Raw genomic sequence first — 22,025 nt, forward strand, 5'->3', positions numbered from 1 at the left:
AAGGTCTCTCTGTGTGCCTTAAAGTGCCCTTTGGGAGGGAGTTAAAATTCGCACCCCACAGCAACCAATTTCTGCTTGATTGGGCTTTCCCCTCACCGGTGAAGCACAGCTACAACGGGAAATTGACTCCGTTTGCAGGGCTTTTCTTTCTCTCCTGAAAACGCAAAAAGAAAACCACGAAGCAGGCAGAGCGAGCGTTCCAGCAAGCCTAAAACCTCCAATTTCCAGTGCAGAAAAGACCCCAAAGCTAACACATACAGGGGAGCGTGTTTATCCTCCTGAGGAGCGGGTGTGCTTTTTCCAAGAGTCTCCCTCCAACCCCTGAGTGACGAATCTGATTTTTTTTTTCCATGCTGGATTTTTTTTTTTTTTTTTTTTTTTTTTTTTTTTTTTTTTTGCTGCCTCCAAACTTAACTGTTTTGCCACTGGAAAAATCCTCTTGTTTCTCTTTTAAATATCTATATGCTTGCTAGAAATCAGCTCTACCTCACCCACATGACTGGTCTTCACTATTAATCCCAGCTGATGGCAGGGAGGGGCTCTGGTGGGAGGCAGCCATGTGGTGAACATTGAGCTCAGTGTTTTCCCCCTGCTTCTCTCCTCTCCAGACAGGCAAAATTGTTCTGTGCTGCCGTGGATGTGAAGTCCTCGCTGTGCTGCCTCTGCCTCTTCTCCCCCAGAAACTCCCAGGGCCCTGAATTCGCAGCCCCGGAGATCCCAAAGAAAAAAAAAAAGCTCTGGCTGGATCTGGATGGAAGATGGACCGGGAGATGAATAGCAGGAGGGAAGAAAGAGTGAAGTTGGTTATTTTTCTGGCACATGGATGCAATTACACTCAGTGCATTCCAGAGGCGTTCCTTTGAATCCTGTGCAGGTCTGCCTGCCGTTCTTGGGAGAAAGGAAGAGAAAGGGAGGAAAAGTCCCTCTTGCTGGGAGACGGAATGTCTGCATTTTCAATCCTCTTTTTAGGTAGGTTGGCTTTTTGGTGTTGCTCGCTTTTTATTTAATCAAACTTCCACGAGCCTGCTCCGTGTGCCTGAAATTCATTTCTGGTGAGTTGGAGAAAAGGGGTTTGTAAGGAGAAAACTTTTATGGAAAACTGTAATTTCAGTGGTGTTTGAGTTCTGACCCTTTTCTGGTCGCTTTATGAGCAGGTTGACAGCCAGAGACCTCTGAATATCCGGGTTAATTTTAAAAAGTGGTGGTTAAACAGACTCGTTTGGGAACGTGTGTTTTTTGTTTAAAGAGGGCAGCGCTTTTCAGGGATAAAGGAGAGAAGGGCTTGGACCTCTCCGGCGAAACAAGGTGAATAAAATGTCTTTGTTTCAGGCAGAGTGTCAAATTTGTGTAACTGTGTTGATTCGCTTGGGCACTCAGCGTTCAGATCTTGAAAATAAAAAGGGGTTATTGTTTCCAATGGATGGCTAAGATTAGAAACAGATGTGTTGGAGTGCAGGCGGGAGGAGTTGGGGGAGAAAGGGATGCGAGGAAGGGCTGCTGGAAGGAGGGAAAGAAAAGAGAGAGGGGCTGATTTGTTGAGAGGAGCAGAGAATGGAAAAAGAGAAGGAAAAGGAGAGTGAAGGAAAGCTGGAGAGCTGTTTGTTAAAGCCACGGGCTGTGGAGAAAAGAGTTGGCAGCCCTAAGGTGTCTCAAGGGGCTCCTCGCCCACCCTGGCTCAGGAGCAGCCGGGCTCCTGCTCCTCCAGGGGCACTGCCAGGTGAGGAGGGAGCTCCTGCCTCCCTCCTGCTCACCACGTCCTGCTGACAGGCACCAGCCCAGCCCCCTGCCCTGGCTGGGCAAAGACGGGGAGTTCCAGGGCTTCCTGTGTGCCGGGAACCTGGGTACAGGTGTGAGGAAGTGGGCTGGTCTCTGCTTCCCGGGGAGGAGCTGAGCACCAGCGCATGGGGGACAGGCAGAACAGGATTTTTAAACAGCTTTAAAGAACTGTCGCAGGGACAGCCCAGTTTAAGCCTCCCAGGTGTGGAGTGTGGACTAGAGAGGGATGTTTGGTGATCTGAAACCCAGCATTGCTACAGCTGCTGGTAAACACAGAAGTGGCTTTTGCTGTTAGCAAAGGTTGGAGCTGCAGGGATGTAATGGGGTTTGGATGGGCTGGAGGGTCTGGGGAGGGCAGGCAGCACTTTGTGCCCCTGCACATCTGCTCTGGCCACTTGTGCCTCTCTGTGGTGGGGAGTGCTTGAAGGGGGGACTCCAGGAGATGAGGGAGCAGGGTTGGGAGCAGCTCAGCTCCTGCCAGGGGCTGCTCAGCCCTTCAGGAAGCGGCTCTGTGGGAATTTGGGAGACAGAAGGGTTGGTTGCTCACCTTGCTGATGGAGACAATGGGAATTGAAGTCTTTGATCCTATTCAGCTGCTGATTATCCCAATATGTTGAAGGTTTGGAGCCAAAGGAACAAACTGTTGCCACAGGAAAGATGGTTGTGGCTGTAATATAATGATAGCTTTGCTGCTTTTATCTGTAAAACACAATTGGCTTTATCAATATATCTTGTGCATCTCCACTGTGGCAGGAACACAGGAATGCCCAGCAAAAGACACTTTGCCCCTCACCTGGAGTCAGGTTCCTCAGCCTGTCTTGTCCAAGCACTGGTGAGGGGAGAATCGGCTTCAAAACTCAGAGCAAAGCCTGGAATGTTTTGTTTCCTGGTCCTACAGTGGTCACTGAAAGCCCCCCGAGCTTCACCTGCCTTGACAGTAGAGGACTTGGTCTTTCTGCTCCTTGTCCAGCTTCATTCACCAATACTAGAAGCAAGTCCAGGGAAAAGTAAGGAAGTGTTTTGGTTCCCCGTTCCTCAATCCTCCTGAACACAAGGAGGCTGGGGAGTCTGATTTGCTGGCTAAAGCCTGGATTTTCTGCTGTAAAAAAGTACAGAACTGCCAGTGATGTCTTGCTGTTTTTTTTTTTTTGTTTTTGGTTTTTTTTTTGTTTTTGTTTTTTTTTTTTTGCTGATAAAGTGAAGACTAAGGTGGAAAGAAAAGGGTTTAGAGAAGCCCTGAAAGGAAGGTTTGGGTTTTCATCATTAAACATCCCAATAACGTGGCTAATATGCACAATTCTTGTCTTTTCCACTGTTTACCTCTCTGGGGCACACGAGCAGCTGTGTGAGAAGACAGGAAACAGGAGCCAGTCTGTTTGAAGGAAGCTTTATTAAAACAAGACAAGATGAAAGACTTTGCTGAGTGTGGACAAGTGCATGGCCAGGCTCACTTTGCCAGCAGAGGGTGGGGAAAGGAGGCAGGGAAGTGAGGAGGGGAAGGTGTGGAATGCTCATGTGGGTCTACCTGTAAATGTGACACGATTGTGACCGGCTGAGGACTGAGAATCAGGTGTCACAAACTCCCTTTGTAGCACACTGCACCCTTGAAAAGCAGAATTTTGAAGCGTTTCTTCATTTCTGAGTAGAAAAAGTTCATAATAGAACGTTGCATTTTTCACCCAGTAAAGAAGTAGCCAATGCTTTCATTTAAATGTGCTTCTGAATTCAGTTTAAATTTTATGGGATGGGAATTCTCTTCTGCCTTTGCCCCACTCCAGGTCAGTCATGAATCTTTTAATGGCCCTTCCATTCAAAGAAAAAGCTGATTTTTTCGTCATCAGAACTGTGATTATTTGTATGCCTGGCTTTGTCACTGGTTTCGTGTGCTTTTTTCTTTAGTTTTAGGCTGGTGTGAGTGCTCTGCCCTGCAGGAACTGCTGGGTTCAGGGATCAAAGCAGGAGATGTGCCAGCCCAAATCACTCAGCCACCTTCCTGACGTCCTGCTGTGGGCAGTGACCCTTTCCAGCAGTGTTAGGGGTCATCCCCCACAATGCCCGTGAAATAATCACCTCAGTAGAGACTGTCTGACAGAGATGTGCTCAGTGGGAGCTGGGGTGTCATTCTGGGGTGGTGTTGAGAGCAAAAAGTGCCTCCTGTGTGGCTCAGCTCTGCCCTCCACGCTCCGAGGTCGAGGAGTCTCTTTCAGCGCTGTCCCAGGGGGCTGCAGCCGCTGCACTGAGCACCCAGACTCCTCCTGTCTCACTGCACCGGGAAAAAGGTTATGGAGCAGCTCCTTGCAGGGCCTGCTGGCATGAGGAATCGGCTCTGACAGCCGGCATTTGCCCAGGTATCCACGGGCTGGTAGCTGGGAAATCCGAGATGATGCGGGAGCAGCTGCGCTGAGCAGTGCTGGGGCTGCCTGGGGCTGTGCTCTGGTGTAAAACCCTGTCTATTGCTGCTCTGGGAGCTCAGCAAACCTGCAGGGTGCCCTGTCCTCGGGATCCTGTTCCCTAAACCCTTCTATCCTACGCCGCAGCAAAGCAAAACCCACTGCGGTGTTTGTTTTTTAAAGGCGCTCCCGCTCCCGGTGAGCTCGCTGGGAATTGTGGATTTAATGGGCTGCTGCTGCCTGGGAGTAGTGGAAACCAGAGGAGACACATTTCAGGTTGCTTCAAACAAAGCTTGTGCATCTTTATTTCCCAGAACCAGTAGAAACCAAAGGAGACAATTTTCAGGTTGCTTCAAACAAAGCTTGTGGACCTTTGTTTCCTGCTGATCTTCCAGGAGTAAAAACTAAAGGAGACAGATTTCAGGTTGCTTAAGACAAACTTTGTGGACCTTTATTCCTACTGATTTTCCAAAGGAGACAGTTTTCACATTGCTTAAAACGAAGCTTGTGGATCTCTGCTTCTGCTCATTTTCCAGATATTTCCAAAATTCCTCAGTCATAACTAGAATATATAAAATATTTGCTATTTTCTAGTTTTCTCCGGCTCCTTCTCTTGCTTTTGGCCATTTCATGATGTTGAAGGTTGGTGTTACAAGGGCTTTGCCCCCACGTTCTTACAACATTCAGCAAAATCCTTGGCTCAGGAGTGGTGTGAAAAACCAACCTGCAGCTGTGAAAAGGGGTTTTGTGTGTGACTTTCGTGTCTTGATTTCACTTCCTCTTTGTCCCTGGCATCTGAAGGAACGCAGGGAACCTGGCTGTGTATTTAGCTTAAAAAAAGGACTGTTCTCCATAGGACAGCTTCATGGGATTGATAGTAATTCCTCTCAAATTCCAAGGGCAGGCAACAAAACATCAACGGTGTGAGATGTTCAGCCTGGTAGAGGAGTGTGGATTTAATTCTAGGCCAGGGCAAAGAGCTCTTTATTAGAACACTGCTCTGGGAATACCTGAGGAAAGGGAAGCAGAGGATCTATTTGGCACTCCAGGGGGAATTCAAAGGAGCCAGACACAGCAGAGTTGCTCTCTGGCAGAATATCAGGGTTAACACTTCCTGTGAGACACTCCAATTCTTCCAAAGCCAGGGATGGTTTGCATCAAATATTTGCTGTCAGGACACTTGATGATAAATTGCTTGTTTTTCTCTAGTGGTGCTTTGTTTTATATGAAATAGTTGGGATTTTTAACATCTAAAAACCAAGAGTTTATTTTGGAGGGGTTTTTTTTATCCTTTCTTCTTTTTCCATTTTACCACGAGGAAGACAAGGGAGAAAAGAGTAACCTGCCAGAGAGAGGAAAAGCAGTGTGCCAAAACTGTGGAGATGAATTCATTTTTATGGGAAATAGAGCCTGAGGGAAGGCAACTTTTCTGAATTTCCCATGGAAAACAAGTGGTGTTTTGCCTTTGTACCCACCCTGGCCTTGTCTCCTCCACATAGAATTAGTGGTTGGATTTTGGGGCGGCCCTGACCCACTTCAGAGGGACATTTTGTGTAAGAGCAGCAAAAGCTCCTTCCCAGAAATGCCATTGCACAACTGGCTCGGAGATATCCTGGTGTTTATCCTCGGGATCACAACAAACGCCCCTGTTCTCCTCCAGGCAAACACAGGGTTTTGTAGGGGATTCAGCAGGTTTGCAATCTGGGATTTGTCCATTTTCAGAACTGGAAAGAGATGCAAACAGTCACTCTGCCAGCCTTAAATGTATTTGGAAAATCTTTTGTGTTTGATCCTTTGTTACACTGGACTAAAAACTGTGTGGAGTAACAATAAAACAGGGTGCTGCAAGCTGCTTCCTATGCCTTTCCCCCACAGAGTTAGTAAAAATGCACCTCGTATTTCCAATTTAACAATGCCCTGTGTTAGCCCAGGCTGCAGGCAGTGTTTGTGCCTCTGAAATGGGTTTTACTGTGCACATCCTGTGTGCTACAGAAGAGGCTGCTCTGGGTGCAGAGGGAGCTTGGTGGTGCCTTGTTGAAAAGATGAATGGGTCTGTTTTGGTTGGGCTTTGTTGCCTTTTTTTTTTCCCCCCCAAAGCTGTGTCTTCATCTGTTTTTAGAAATGGTTGGTTTACAGAAGCAGCCCGGCAAAAAGTCAAGGGTGAAGTCAGGTCAGGGAGGTCTGTGAATAGAGACTCGAATGACAGGACAGTGCAGGATGCAGGAACGGCGGGGCAGGAAGCACCACAATGGAAAATGTGTGAAAAGTCAACAGGCACGAGGCTGAATTCCAGCTTGTTCCTCTCCTGCACTCTCTCCTCCCTTCAGCATTGCTCAGGGAGTGACAGCCACCTCTGCCAGCCAAGGCTAAAATGTGTTTCCTTGGGCAAAGTACAGGGAAGGTGAATGTAACAGGCACCTGGAGCTCCACACCGGGCTATCAACCCAGGATAAAGCTGCTCCTTCTTCCCAGAAATATCCCAGTCCTAGGGAAGGAGGGTGGGCACCAGGCCAGGCTCTCCTCAGCCCCACCTTGGTACCTTGGTTTATTTATCTGACTCCTTAATGAGCTCTGTCTCTTCTCTGCAACAAGTTGTAAAGAGGACTGAGCAGCTCTGAGGCGGTGAGTGTGATTAGAAGGCCACAAAACCCATCCTGTCCTCATCTGCTCCTTCCCTTCCTCCAGGAAATCATTTGGCAGCTGAAAAAGGCAAATGTTTAACTCAGCGTTTCCCTTAATGGGCCAGCCCCAGATCCAGGGTGTCAGATTTGCTGTCCCACAAGGATCAATACACATCACAGCACGCTTCGAGCCTCTCTCTCCTCCTAGGGAGCTGCCACGAATTTTTCTGTGGCAGGAAAACGAGGCTGAACCCTCGGTGGATGCGACTGACTGGGTGGAAAGGTTGGAGTTCAGCTTAGTGCCTGCAGTTTAATTGCCTTTGGAAGGAAAAGGTCAGTGAGAATTCTGGTGTGTTTGTGACATTGCCTGGCAGGAGGGAGGCTGCTCTCCTGGAAACTGTTCTGAAATGGAGCGTGCACAGTTAGAGGCAAGGGATGACCACGGCCGAGCTGGGTTTGGGCTGCCCCAGCCCTGCTGCTGCTTTTGCAGTGGGGAGGGTCACGGTGAGATAAAGCTTTCCTTCCCTCCAGCAGGGCCATACTGCCCAGAGAACATTCAAAGCCCATCTGAGAGAGGAGGGAGCTCAGACTCACATGGGTGCACACTGCTGACGGTGATGGAGCACTTGGAACTTGTCTAAAACCTCTGCAGCTCTGACTTAAAGTCATTTTCCTTGTGATGTGACCCCAAACTCGGGTACAAGCAGTGATGTGCAGATCACTAACAAACAGCCGAATCCACCAAGCTGAAATCCTTCACCTGCCACCTGGAGGGAGTTATCCTCACGTTCTAGTAAGATATTTATCACAAATTAATGGCTTTTTGGTAACAATGTGCTGAGAAACTCCACTCACACTCACGGTGGAAACCTCATAGAAAGGAAATCCTGGGCTCTGTGTGCTGGGTCTCTGAATTACTTTGTGCTGCATATGAAAAAAGAAAAATGAGTTTTTCTATCTAGCAAATACCTGGAGTGTGTTGTGGCTGTGAGTTCCTCCGAGCTGATTCTTTCCCTAAGTGCCTGGATGGGCTGTGAGGAGGCCTTTTCAGAACTGGAGTTAAAAAAAAAAATAATTACTCCATCCCATTCCCTTTGTGCTTCAGCAAAATATTGGAATTAGGTGGTTTTCCAGTGCTTGGAATATTTGAGATGTGTGCTGGATGAGTCTCACAGCTCACATTACCCAGACTGTGTTTTTCCTTAAAGACTTGATGGAATTTTAAAGGTCACAGGATTATTTAATAGAGATATGGACCTTTATTGGCCAGGTAGGGCCAGAATCACGGGGTGTCTTTGTGTGTGCTGTGCTGTCATATAACACAGCAAGCCTGGAATATTGAACTGAACCAGAGTCAGGCACTTCTCTTTTTTTATTAAAAAAAAAAAAAAAAAAATATTGCAGGGTTTTCAACCTTGAAGGCAAATCACTTTATGACTTCATTGTTTAAATTTAGGTTTTGTTTTGCGGGGGGGATCGTTAGACTTGAAGCAAAAGCCTTGTAGCCCAGGGACTGTCACTTCTGATTACTTCCAGTGACACTTCCAATTATTTCCAATCACAATTCCAGGGACAAGAGGAAAAAAAGGAGCCACGTTCTCCAGCATCAGGGTTTTTTTTTTTGTTTGTTTTCCTTTCCCCTCTTCCTGAACAAAGCACCATTTCTCAAACCTCTGCAGGGAGAGGTGCAGAGCCAGATTTGGAGCTGTGCTGCGGCGGGGTAATTCCGGAGTGAATCTGCTGGAGTGAGACTCCAGGCCGGCGTCTGGCGGGGTGCTGGGAATGCTGCTGTGGATCCTGCCTTGTTGAGCAATCCTAGGGAAATTGCTTCATTCTCCCCAGGCACTGGCTGGCACTAGCACTGCTTCAGAGCAGCAGCATCAGGCTCCTGCGAGCGGCTGCTGGAGCCTCCCTGCCCCTCCTGAGACATGAACGGGCACAGGAGCTGCTCAGGGAGAGCCAGCAGCTCAAAATGGGACACAGGAATCTGCTGGGGGAGCTTGAGTGACTTCCAGGGACACCAAACACAGGATTTGGTGCAGTGTGTTTGGTCCAGATGAGCCCAGGCCGCTGTGCCCTTCAAAAAATGAAGCAGGAGCACTGCCTGATTTCCAGAAGTCTCTGGTAGCATCACTTGGAACTCCTCGAGCATAAAAACAGTCTTAAAATGGTGTCAGAGCTTTCAATCACACGTAGTGAAGCCTCTCACTCCCGCAGTGATGCTGCACTGGGCCGTGAGGCTCTGCTGAGTGCGGGGGGTTGTTGGCAGCTCTTTGCTTCATTTGCTTCACAGTGGTGCAAGGCCCCAGCAAGAGCTGGGCTCTGCAAAAAGGGGATTTTTATATTGTATTCACGATTATTTACTATTTGCACGTTGTGCAAATGGATGAGCAGCAGGCCTGGTGTGGTGTTTAGAGCCGGCCATTGAAGAACCCGAGTTAATTTGGGATGCTGAGCCTGAACATTTCCAAAGCAGCAGCAAATGAAATTCAGCTTCATGTGGTGACTGAGAACCCTTTACTTTCAAAGTAGGAATTCTGTTTATCAGTGATCTGGCTGAGTGGTGTTCTGGTGATTGCTTCTCACTGCCTTCACCCCCTGTTGCTGTTTGAGTGCTGGGAGTGTTCCCTTTCTTGTGTTTATTCAGGTCTGCAGGTGCTGGATGTCTCTGGGAGCCACCTGTGCCAGCTCCATTCCTTCCTGCAAGGCAAAACCAGCATGTCTTTGTAGAATTGCTGCTTCTGTGACATTCAAACACGGGGTATTTGTCACTTGAGCACGGAACAGACCACAAATCTTTTGTCAGTGAAGTTCAGCAGCTCAGTTCCACCTGAGCAATTTGACATTACGCTTGTGTGGAGACCTTCAAAGGATTCCTGGTCATCAGCTCTGATGCTTTTGTGGCATTTTCTGTTTGGATGCCTGGATGAGGTCGGTTCATTGCAGACATCCAGTGCTGAGTGTTACTGAGGTGGCACTTTGGGATGGCTTGGTGCTGCTCCCCCAGGAGCCTCAGCATCTCACAGAAGGAACTGTTTGAATCCATCCAATGTGATGGAGATGTTCCCACAGTGCAGCTTTGTCTGTGGTCTGTGCTCTGGGCAAAACCTCTCCTCGTTTCCATTGTTCCAAGCTCTTGCTTGGAGACAAAGGGAATTTTAGCCAGACAAAGCAGAGCTTTTGTGTTGGCAAATGCTATGATTTTTTTTTTCTTCTATTCAAAGGGGAATTTGAAGCAATGGTGAGTGTCTTCTGGTCAAAGAAACATTCAGGATGTCGAGGTTCCAGCCTGGATTTTGCCAGTGATTCATGATTTAGTGATTCAGGCTTCATTTTTAAGTGCCTGCTAGTTTTGAGTGTCTCCGTTTTGAGCGTTATAAAGGATTAGTACTCTGGAATTTGTGAGTGTGGGGACGCCCGAGCTGGGTCACACCGAATGAGGTGTCCTTCAATCTTCCCAAGCTTTGGGGATGCACTGGAAATCTGCTTTGTGCTTGTTCTGCAGACTAAGAGCACTCAGAACGAGCCAGCCTTTCCCTCCTGAGCTGCAAAGTGCCCTGAAATCGCTGCAGAATGGAGCTGGGGAGTCCAGCCAGCCACTGGTTTAATGGGGAAGAGGCTTCCCATAGGCGCCACTCGCTGTGCCAAATGCATCCCGGCTTTTCTGGCTTTGTCAGCTCCTTCCACTTTAGCCCAAGGCTACCCCTGGAGTCAACAAAAACCACAATTCTGCAGCTGTCAGTTAATTCAGGCCCGGTGTGACCTGGTACGAGGGAGGCTCGAAACTCGTGGGCTCCTCTGCTCTGCAGATAACCATCCTGAATGACACAAGGCTCCTTCCTCTAATGACTCGCGCTCGCATCTTTCCCCTATTGAGCAGTGCCCTGGGCGTGCTGCTTCCATTGTGGGGCAGCAAGGAATGCGTTCCCATTAGGAAAAGGCTCTGAATGCGGTGGAGGCTGCGGGGTTGTCAGCAGGCATCCTCCCCTCTCCACATCATCCACGAGAGAAGGCGAAAGCAGGGCGTGAATGGAGGAGATTTGGCCTTGTTGCACCAGCCAGAAGTATTTAGGGTGATATTTTACTGTGTTTTAAGTGCTCTGAGGCAGGAATTGTTTCTTCGCCTGTTTGCACTGTTCCTTCCAGCACTGCAGCCTCGAAGGTTTGCATGGAAATCCTAAGTTTTAAGCGGTCTTAAACCTGGTTTTGTCCCTGCTTGCTGCCCAAACAAGCCAGGCACCTGGTCAGCATCTCTTTGTGTCATTCCAGAGCACGAATTCCTGCAGAAAAGCAGGTATCCAGCTTAAATGAGTTCTTTACTTGCTTCCCTTCCTCCTGACAGCCACCTTTAAGCAAAGAACATGCAGGGGGATAAAACAAAGCTGATAACAAAAGCTGATTATTCATGCATGTAGAATGATTTTAACTAGCCAGTTAGGCAATATTGACATTTTCCTGCCCTGTTAGTGGTTTTCTGAGCGCTGCTGGGGAATGTTCTTTGTTCACAGGCACCAATGCTCTGATAAAGCACAACCTGCTCGGTTTTAAGGGTGGTGTAGGGCACGTTCTACCCCCTCTGAGTGAATGTTAAGTGAATTAAAAACTTAATTATTTGCTGTGAGTGATTTGCTACTTTGCTTTCACACCCTTTTTTAGCATCCCTTAATGGAGGCTGTGCTGCCCTTTATTTTGACCAACAAAATTCGCCTTCCCCGAGGAGAAGGCTCTGAATGCAAATCCTTTTTATCACTTTGCAATGGCACATGGCATATGCAAGAACCTCTCCCCTTCCAGTGCCACTGCTGCCCGCCTTCCCTCCTCCCAGAGCAGGCTCGGAGCCTCTCCCCACGCTGTGATGCAAACCCATGTGTGCAGCATCCCTCGCTGCTGGCTGGAGCTTTTCCTTCGAGTTCCTGGCCTCGGGGTTGTCCTCTCAATATTTCCTTTTCTGCAGCGTGGAAAACCCAGCCTGCCCAGAAAAAACAGCAGCTCCAATAGCTCCTGGCAGCCTTGGTGCTGATGAGACAGGCTTGGAGTGCGCTGGAGCTCTTTTAACTCCATGTGCGCGTCTTCTCTTGGGGGTTTTGGGGCTTTTTAAGCCTTTGGTGGGGTCTGGGATTCTCTGATTCTCGCAGTGTCCCTGGCATTTCTCTACACTGAAAGCACCTGGTTTAGCAAGTCGAGCTCAGGAACAGCTTCAGCAAAGGCAGAAGGCAAATTAATTTCCAGTTCCTGCAAGGAGGGAGCTGATTCAGGCAGGAATTAGCACTACTCTTCCCCCCTCGCTGCTGATCTAAATGCTGCTTCACTTTTTATGATCATCTTGTAAAAGCAGAATGGAGGAAAAAAAAAAAACCCCAAGACTAAAAAGCAAATAAATCCTGTTTTCCTAAAATATCTGTGTGGAGACTGGAACTGAGCTCACCCAGTGCTCTCTCCTAGAAAAGATGTCTTCTACCTGGAAGTAGGGTCTGCCTGGCAGTGAGGGTTAATTGCCCTGGATTTAGGAGGTTTGTGATGTTCTTGCCTTTGAGTATATCCAGTTCTCTTCTTCCCTTGATGATTTAATGTCCCAGCTTTGTTATAACTTCTGCTGTGACACCGAAAGCTTTAGTTCATGCTGGGGACACAGTGTGTGGTCTCCTTGTTACTAAAACTCGCTAATCTTATCAGCAAGCGAGGAGTGGAGGATGGGAGGAGGCTGTCAGAGGGTCTGGGATTGCTCTGGGTGAGGAGCAGGAGCTGGGTTTAGGCTGGGTCTGGGTTCTGGGAGGAAAGGGCAGTAGTAGCTCCGTGTTCCTGATCTGGAGGAAACAGCCCTGCTCGTGGTTTTAAATCATTCTGGGGCTTTATTTTTCTGTGTCAGCACTGTCAGAGCCTATAATCCTCAAGCAGAAGAGGCCGTGCTACCCTACCAAGAGAAGGACTTCAAGTGAGGAATCCCCTTCAGCAAGGATGTGACAAGCAGACTGACAATGTAGGAGAAAGGGGAAAATATCCTGAGCCAATATGCATAAAATTAGGGCCTGATTATGAGGCAGAATTAAAAATAAACCAGGAAGAATTCCCCTGGTGGAGGGAGCTGGTGGAGCAGCAGGAGGGGCAGCTCCTGGTGCCAGCCACGCATTCTACCAGCAGTAATTAAGCAGGTAATGCTGATGAGGGTGCCTGAACACCCTCCCTCGCTGCTGGAGCCGCACAGGCAGGGCTGGACGGAGCAGATAGGGGTTATTCCTGCAGCCACTTTAAACAGCAGTTTAAAGATGAGCGCTGCTCATCTCCTCCTGTCCCTCTCGGATCCAGGAGTTGTGCATAATAGATGAACATTCCGGAGAGATGCCAGGGAAAATGTCCTGGGCAGCTGGGAGAGAGTAAAGATCCTGGAGCATCAGGCCTGGGCTGAGCTCTGGTGTTCAGGCAGGTTGTCCTGATGGGGCTCTGATCAGGATCCGGCGTTCAGGTGTCCTGGAAAACGGAGCAGGACACTTCCCTCGTGCTTCAGGCGGAGGTAGCCACGTCCTGCAGGAAGCACAGTGACTAAAGCATGGCAAATGGCATTTAAAACATGATGCCTTAGAGCAAGAAAGTCAAAGTTCTTTGTAAGGAGCCGAGGTGGGAAGACAGGAATCCGTGGGTTTGCTTCCAGTTCCAGTGGTGACTCTGTTGTCTACTGGAATGAAAATTTTCACTGCTAAAATTCAATTCTGTTGTTGATTAACTCATCTCATCTCACCTCCAGTCCCAGGAGGGGCTTTTAACAAGTCCTTTTGGAGCCTTGGCTACCCCCAGCTGTAAAAAAAAAAAAAGAAATATCTCATTATGTAATGGAGTTTATGGTCTTCAGACAAAATGGGGAGTATTGGTAAATAATTTGATTATGGTTTTTATCAGGCTGCCCTTTCCAAAGAGCTTATAGCTGCTGTCTGCTTGTATTTGTATTCCATGTCACTGGGATGGAGCTGTGCTCTGACAGAGCCAGCTCTTTCAGCATTTAGGGAAGAAGGGTTTGAAATCTCAAGGAGCCACACAAGCCCTTGCCTGAATTCTTTATAAATTTTGTAGGAAATACACTCAACCATACTTCCTAAAAGAGGAAATGCTTGAGTCCTGTCTCCTGTGTTTAGAATAAACAGAGTCCAGATAATTTAATCTAAAAAGAAAACGCTCTTTTGGGGATAAACAACCTGAATAAAACATTCCTGAGCCAACCCATGGCCACGACTCCCCCTTGCACCACCCCCAGAGCAGCCTGGATCCTGCAGGATGCCGGGGGCAGCTCTGAGCAGGGGAATTGGCCTCACCACAACCCAAATCCTGCTCAGGATACCCCGTCCTGCCCGCTCCAGCCATGCTGGTACCTACAACCACCCCAAAAAATCCTCCAGGATCAATCAGCACCCTGCATTGGGCACATCTTCTTCGGCTTGCTCTGTATGAATGTCGAATATTGCCTGGCAGACACTTTGGGGATGTTTCTGGATATTAATGAGGGCCAGATGGAGGCTGGGGCAGTCTGGGCTGCTCTAATCTGCAGGGTGGAACTATTTGATTATTTTTTTTTTAATTCTTTTTTTCCCCCCTTCTCGACTAAGCAAAAATAACAAACAATTTCCAGCGTTACGAAGCTGTTGCTTCTTTCTGCTGAGCTGGCTGGGCTGGAGGAGCACAGGAGGTTTGGGAGGGTAAATGCAGGCTGGAAGCAGGGAAATGAGGGATGTGCACTCCTGTCACTCTGGATGCGGCAAGAGGAGAAAACGGGGATGTTAATTAAGAGTCACACATTAAAGCTGAGTCCTGCACTGGGTGCCAGGATGTAATGAGGATGTGTTACAGAAGAGCAGGTACAGCCAGGGCTGGGATACCTGCTGGTTTCCAGTTCTTAAAAGAATTCCTCAGCCTGTTCTCTTGTTTCCAACAATTTAAGATACTCACATAGGCTGTTAGCTTATTTCCAGTTATTAACAGGCGCTGGTTTGAGGGAGATAACGCAGCAATAGGGTAAAAAATAAAACCCCTGACTTTTCCTTAGCCAGTTTTTCCCCATCAGCAAGAGCCAATGCACTCGTTTAGCCAGAATTCCTCCTCCCGTGGCCCCTGGGTTTGTCTGAGTTATTCCTGCCCCTGATTCAGCTCTGTGAGCTCTCACAGTTGCATCAGGGAACTCTGCGCAGCCTGATGAGAATTTCACTTCTCTTGCCTGGATTCAGGCAGCGAGTCAGGCTCCTGCCTGAGACAAAACATGGGAATAAGGAGCCAGGAACCATAGTTGATTCAATGATTGTTTCACTCTGAAATCATCCAGGATCGGGTGGGGGTGAAAGATAACCCACAAGATGGGGAATCACATGGTTTTATAGCGAACCCATTGCTGATTATTAGGCAGTTGGGGGAAAGCATGTATTGATACTCTGGAAGAAATAAATCTAATTTCACTTGCTATTGAGCTTCCCAAATAGGCTCAACAGACAGAAACGTCTTTCTGAACAGGAGTTAAGCACTTTGAATCTGTTTTGCAGCAGTTGGATGTTCCATTTCTTGATATAATTTCCTTAATTCCTGAGGAAAATGGCTCCAGTTCTGCCTTTGCCAGTGCTTAGCATCACATCTTCTGCCCAATGCCATGAATGAGGCCAGTTTTGGGAATAACCCCTGCTCTGTAGGATTAGAAATCTCCAGAAAGGAAAGGTGGGAATCTGTTTAAAAAACTGCAAAGTCAAGTTTTGCTTCTGCTGTTCTTGGGCTGTGGGAAAGGAAAATGTGTCAGGTCTTGCTGGTACAGTTTTATTACTGTAACTCCAAGTCTGTCTTCTAAAGGATTTTAAGGACTGAGTGCTCAGAATAAAACCTGGGATGCTGTTGAGCCCCTACACAGCCTCGATGGGATGGACCCAGCTGGCCATGGGAAAAAGGGAACCAAACTAGGAAGGAAACTTGAGCTGACTGAGACTTTTCATGTTTCATGGCCAACATCTGAGTGTAAATAAAAAGTGCAGACACTGGCTGAGTTTATAGATCTGAACTGCTGAATTTGAGTGGATCTGATGAGTTGGATGTAATAGAGAAAAGAGGCTTTCTCAGAGTGATGGAGGAGTTGAACCAAAAACAGGCTGAGGAACCTGTTGAGGGGGTTGAGCCTTGGCTTTGGGAGAGTTTTGGGTAGCCTGGGGTGAAGAGCTGCCCTCCCACATCTCCCTGCAGCCTTCCAGGCTCGCTCTCTGGCTGGTTCAGGACAGAAGAAACGTGTAAATAATTGGAATGTGGGGCTTTGTTTAGGAGCTGGTGCCTGGAGAGCCTTTGCTTAGTCTGGGTCAGCATAGAGAGCCCTGCAGCAAACCCCAGGCTGCTCGCAGCAGCTGAGCTGGGTTTAGCTCAAGGAATGTGAACTCTGGGAGGCTGGAGATGACTCCAGGCTGTGTTTGCTGTCAGACACACAGAATTCTGTCAGATTGTGCTGTCTGGCACCTCTTGCTTTACCCGCTCACCTTTAAGGGTAAATATTCCCAGATCCGTGTCCAGGTGAACACAAGTGTGCTACACTCAGCCCAGATGGAGAGGCAGAGTGCTGTGATAATCCTCCCTCTTTTCAGGGAATCTAAGCTCATTGAGTCATGGAAATTCCAGCCTCGATTCTTAATGAGCCCTGGATCTTAACAGCACCTGACAACTGAGGCTGGTTCATGCTCAACCCCCCTGGGATCAGGAGAGCCCCTGCTGCCTTTGCAGAGCCCTCTGAGAACTCTCAAAAATGGAAACATGAGGGGCTTTAAGGTCCGGTAGCTGGAAATCTGGCAAATGCAGGATAGAAACTAAATTTCAAGCAGGGCTGTTTCTCAGGAAAAGATGCTGCTGGAACTGCAGGCCCTCGAGCTGCAAACACCGTGGTGATGTTCTGTGCTCTCTGCTGCACTGAAAACGGATGAAACTCCATCCAAACTCACCCATTCTGCTTTGGAAGATCTATTGCTAGATGGTGCATTTCATTTTTGCAGTTTGAATATTGCTTGAGACTTAAATTGGTGGGACTATTCACTTAAAGGGTCCCACTGAATTTTGATGGGCTTAAAATCTCTATTCTGAGATAAAGCTGCTTCATGAATCACCACTAGGTGCAAATATAGGTACAGGAATTTATTTCAATGACTGGACCAGTGCTTGGGCTCTAAAAAAGACCACGCAGGTGTCTGACTCGCTTTCCTGTTTGACTTCAGTTTGTCTGTTCAAGTATCTTTTGTGACCCATCTCAGTTTCATATAAGAGGCCTGACTTCTCCTCAATGTTATAATTTGTTCTAAAGATATCCACAAGGCTGCTTTTGTTCTCGTGAGAAACCCCGGGGAGTTGGAGGCTTTGTCAACCTCACCAGCTATTTAAAATAACATTTAGCAAACAGAAGTTCAGGAAAAATGTAAAGCCAGAGGAATTTGAGTGCAAGTCCAGACTGCTAAATGGGTGGCATTTAAATGGGTTTTAAATTGTGAGGAGTTGCACTGCAAAAAAACCTTCAGCTGTTTGTTTTTTCTCTCAGCCACTTGAGAACCTAAAGTTTTGAAGTCTCAAACCCTCTTTTATGAGTTTCTTCATCCGTCTCCGCTTGCCTGGTGTCTCTTTTTGCACACAAATTTTAAGATGCCCAGGATCACAGCACTGTTATTCTTTATGCAGCACCTAAATAAAACACATCCTTGGCTAATGCAAATAATATCAAGCCACATCTCCAGCTGGCATCTGGAATTTGCCAAATTGTACGGCCAGAAAAAAAGAGTAGAAGAGAATTTTTACTAAGTAGTAATTTGGCCTTAGATGTGAAAGCCTCAGATGCTCCATTTCTCAATGCCTTTGGAACAGATTCCCCACATCCTTCCAAAAGCAGGGAGGCTGCTGCTTGTTTGTAGCATTTATCCTGGATTGTTTATTTATTTGATCCTAAAAGTTCTTTGGGGGAATCTCTTTATCAGCTCAGAAATGCAGCTGTGGTAGTAAATAGGAAGCTGTGACATTAAAAGTAATTGACATTAAAATGTTGTGACATTAAAATTAATCATGTTTGATGGATGCTAGAGACTGAATCCGCAAGGCTCCCGGGTTCATGTTCCAGGGAGCTTTGACATTCATTCTCCCCCTCAGTTCCTGCAGCACTTATGTAACTGCTTTCCCCACCACTGGTCCCGAAATGGAGAGGTCCTGGAGGGAGGGGTGGCTGGGATGGGAAGGAGAAGGGGTTTCCTTGGAATTCTCCACGTGGGAGTGCGGGGTGGAAGAGCTGTTTCATTCCCCAGCCAGTAAATCGGTGTCAGATATTCAGCACTGGCACAGAAAGGGTCACACTGGGTTCTTAACCAGCACCAGGAGGTGAAGATAAACAGGATCATTTTGCTCCATCCATCACTGGAATGTTGGAGAAGAGCTGGTGTGGAGCCTCTGTTCCTGGTGCTGCGACAATTCCAGGCAGAAAAGACCTTACAAAAAACCCCAAACTCCAACAAAAACCCCTTTGGCTCTTCCAGTGTAAACCGGGCCATTTTTTGTTGCCATTTTTAGTAATAATGGGAAAATATTTCATTCCTGTAACAACGGTGCCAGGTTCAGGAGGAAACATTCCCAGCTGCCAGCTCAGCTCCCGTGGCACCAGCACGGAGTGAAAAAGAAACTGAGAGTTTTTCTTCAGGGCCTGGGGTTCCTCAGAGCTGCAGGGGCTGTGGTAGAACCTGACACCTGGGAATATGGGGAGTGCCAGGAATGGGAATTATTTCCACACTTTGTGGGGCAAGGACAGTGTGGAAAGCTCTTCCAAAGTGGGAAGAGCTCGGCCAGAGCCCACCTAGAGCTCACCTAGAGCTGCTCCCTGCAGGCAGGCAGAGAGAGGCAGAGATGCAGCATTTCGTGCTTCCAGGACAACATTCTCCAACTGCCTTTTTTAGCCATGTGGAGCTGGAGGGGCCTCCGAAAAAGGAAGGGATATTTTGGGCAAGAAGCCAGGTACCTCCTCACAGCCTGAGCTCAGGGCTGGCTTCACTCGCTGGCCTAGCTGGAAAACAGAAGTAATGAGCTGATTTTGGGGTTATTCCCTTCCCACAGTGAGGTGTCAGTCTCTGGAAGTCAGCACAGGGGGGGTGCAGCCTCTTTTCCATGGGTACCTTGCATGAGACTCCATAAAATTTACATTTTTTTAAGCAAAAAGACTGTGCCATACATTTAGCTGGAGTTAAAGCTTGGTGAGAGGTTTCCTTTGCCTGGACCTCATGGATTGTAGGTTTATCCCAAAATCTGATTCCTTCCAACCTTGCTCAGTCTTGTTACATCCAGAGTTATCCGCTGTGCTTTCAAAATCTGATTTTTCCTTTGCAAACTGAAAACAGGGAGAGTTGGGGGCTTCAGTGATGAGAACACTGAGATTTTAGCAGGGAGGGAGTTGTGACTTTTGTCCTTTTTCGTTGTCCAGCATGCACAGGCAGCACTGTGGGATGTCTTTGCTCATGCAAGAAAGAAAAGTGAAAATAAGGAGGTTTAAAAAAGTAAATAACCACACTACTGAACACAGTTTTCCCTTTTCTGTGCAATTTTCTACTTCTCTTTGCTGCTACCCACATCCCTGAGAGAGGCTTAGAATCCCAAGTTGGGAGGGACCCATCAGGATCATCAAATCCAACCCCTGGCCCTGCACAGGACACCCCAACAACGTCTCCCTGAGTGATTATCCCCAATTCCTGGATTTGTGAAATAAAACCAATTAGGGATGAGCTTTTCTGGGACTGTTCTGCAGAGGTGCTGGAGATTTCCAGCTGGGGCTGCCCTGGGTGAAGGGGGTGAGGGCGAACAGCAGAGCCCAGAGTGCTCAGTGCTTTTATCTGGGCGTTTTTCTCCCTGAAAATGCCTTTTTAAAGTAGGGGGGAGAAGCTGTGTCAGCTCCTATTACAGAAAATGAGTTTTTCTAGAGAATTCAAGCCAGCAAAAAAACCCCCACGAGTGCTGCACAGAGCAGCCAAATATTTTGGTGGCTTCTCGAGGCTATTCTGGCTCCAGAACTCTGGGAATTTTTGAAGCCAAAATGAACCCATTGGAACACAGAATTGCAATAGTACAAATTCCTTGCAGGAAAGCAGATTTTGTGGGGTTTGCAGATGTAAACCTGGGGTTGTTTGCATTTCCAGGAACACAACAGGGAAGAGAGCCAAAGGAAGCAAACTGGGGTGGTTGAGCTCCCCAGTTCTTGCCTCAATTCCCCAAATTAAAGCTTTGTTGAATAATATCAAATACTCTGCTAAGGTAAAACCTTAATATTTGCACGTTCTGTGCCCCTTTTTGTGCTACTCTGTGGCCAGTTCGTGATTTATTAACAGTCATTTTTCTGGCACCTCGAAATTTCAGTGCTGCCCAAGTAAATACTGGGAAAACCCCAATAGTTCATGGATGTTTTTACTTGCAGACTCAGGCAATCATAAAACAATATCAGATGATGGATCTGATCACCAGTATGTTTATTTTTCTCTCCACCTGATTGGAAAAAGCTGGTACTGGACTGGAAGTGGGGACAGCTGGGACCTGCTCACAGATACTGTCAGCACAAAAAAGAGGCTGAATTCATCAAATTTCAGCAGGAAAAGAGGCTGAATTCATCACATTCTGAGCTCAGCTATCCCACAGACCACCCAGGCTGGGGGAGCTGGGGTTTGGAGCTCATCAGGGAGACCCCTCCTCCCTCATGGAGCGGCTGCCTGGGGTGTGACCAACTGTGGCACTTCAGGGACTTCTCTGTAGTGGGAGAAGAGCTTCCCGTGCTCTTTTGGGGCAGTTTAGAAGTTGCAGTGAAAGCTGAAGATTTAAGGAGTGGGATTTCACTCTCATCTGTCTCTGACTCCAGACTTGGAGCATGTCACAGAACAGAGCAAATTGAAAGGGATTTCTGGCAGTGCCTGGCTCCAAGCAGGGCCAGTTCACACCAGCTCAGCCAGTCCAGTTTGGAATAGTCCCAAGGATGCTGATTCCACAACCTGCGGGCCCTTATTCCAGTGCTTTGCTGTTCTCATAGCAAATCTTTTTCTTAAAATCTGACCGGGATTCCCCTCTTTAGGACTTCTCTCATCCAGCTGTGCACCTCTGAGAAGTCTGGCTCTGATTCCTTTAATTTTCTTGTTCCCTCTGTCAGCTTTACACATTCCCCCCTGAGGCACTGCAGGTTTTCTTACACAGATTGGAAAGGACAGAAGTGAGATCAGAGAAACTGCAGCTTGTCCAGGGAACCAAACTTGTGCATCAGGGCTTGAGGTTCTCTTTCAACTTGAGCTAAAATATTGTCCAGTTTTGGGCTCCCCACTGCGAGATAAATACTGGGATGAGTCCTGCTAAGGCCCACAAGGATGATTAAGGGACTGAGTGTCTGCTTGGAGCAGGACTTTGGACCTCTTGGGAGGTTCCTTCTGACCTCCTCTGTCCTGTGGTTCTAAAGCATTTGTGGTAAAACTGAGATACCAGGAGTTTACAGAGGGTGCTGCAGGTATTTCCTTGTCCTCAAAATGCGGCTCTGAAAGATGATGTTTTGATCAAACAAAACCCACAGCAGCTGTTCCCAAGATGGGAGCAGTGCAGTACAGTCTGGTTTTGCTGTCTCCAATGCTTTCCAATATTGATTCGACCTCAGCTTTGTGATAAGTCAGGGCTGCTGATAAAACACTTCTTGGTGTTGAGGAAATCAGTTGGTCAAGCTGTGGTAGGGACCTCAGTCTGAGTCAGGACACGGGAAAAGCCGGGTGATGGTTCCAAGGCTTGGGAGATGGACTGGAGAGGAGGGCAGAAACCCAGCCCCGGTGGTGGAGCTGGTCATGGGTGCCCCCATTCCTCCCGGCCTCACTTCTCCACCTTCCCCTGACCTTTCCAGCGTGTTTCCTGATCAGATGCCTGACCTTTTCACATCCAATTAGCAGAACACTTCAACTGTTGCCTGAATCCCATTTTCACCCTCCTCCTCCTCCTCCCTTCCAAGCCCCTCTTCCTGCTCAGCATCCTGGAAACTCCGAGCTGGCTCTGTGACTCTGTGCTGTAGCTCTCAGTCAGGGGCTTTTTCTTTTGCTCTCAGCAGGCTGATCCCCAATTCCTGTCCTTCCAAAGGGCTCTGCCTCTCCAGCCTCACTCGGGGCATCCCTCTCTGCAGGGAGGGCCCTGTGCCAGGGAGCTCCTTTGCTCTTTCCCAGCAAAGGTCACTGGAATATTTGGCAGGCGCGATGCTCAAAATCTTCTCGCTCGG

At 47.9% G+C, this 22,025-nt stretch overlaps 1 protein-coding gene across 1 annotated transcript in view; it reads left to right on the forward strand.

Moving 5' to 3' along the window:
* The first annotated feature begins 441 nt into the window (after positions 1-441).
* LOC125338200 (CXADR like membrane protein) overlaps positions 442-22,025 on the forward strand; it is a 41,035-nt gene continuing 19,451 nt past the window's right edge. The window contains 2 exon segments of the mRNA XM_048328626.1: positions 442-927; positions 929-969. Of these exon segments, the coding sequence (XP_048184583.1) occupies positions 824-927; positions 929-969 (145 nt within the window). The 5' untranslated portion in view covers positions 442-823.

The sequence above is a fragment of the Corvus hawaiiensis genome, chromosome 25 (genome assembly GCF_020740725.1).
Source record: "Corvus hawaiiensis isolate bCorHaw1 chromosome 25, bCorHaw1.pri.cur, whole genome shotgun sequence".
Lineage (NCBI taxonomy): Eukaryota > Metazoa > Chordata > Aves > Passeriformes > Corvidae > Corvus > Corvus hawaiiensis.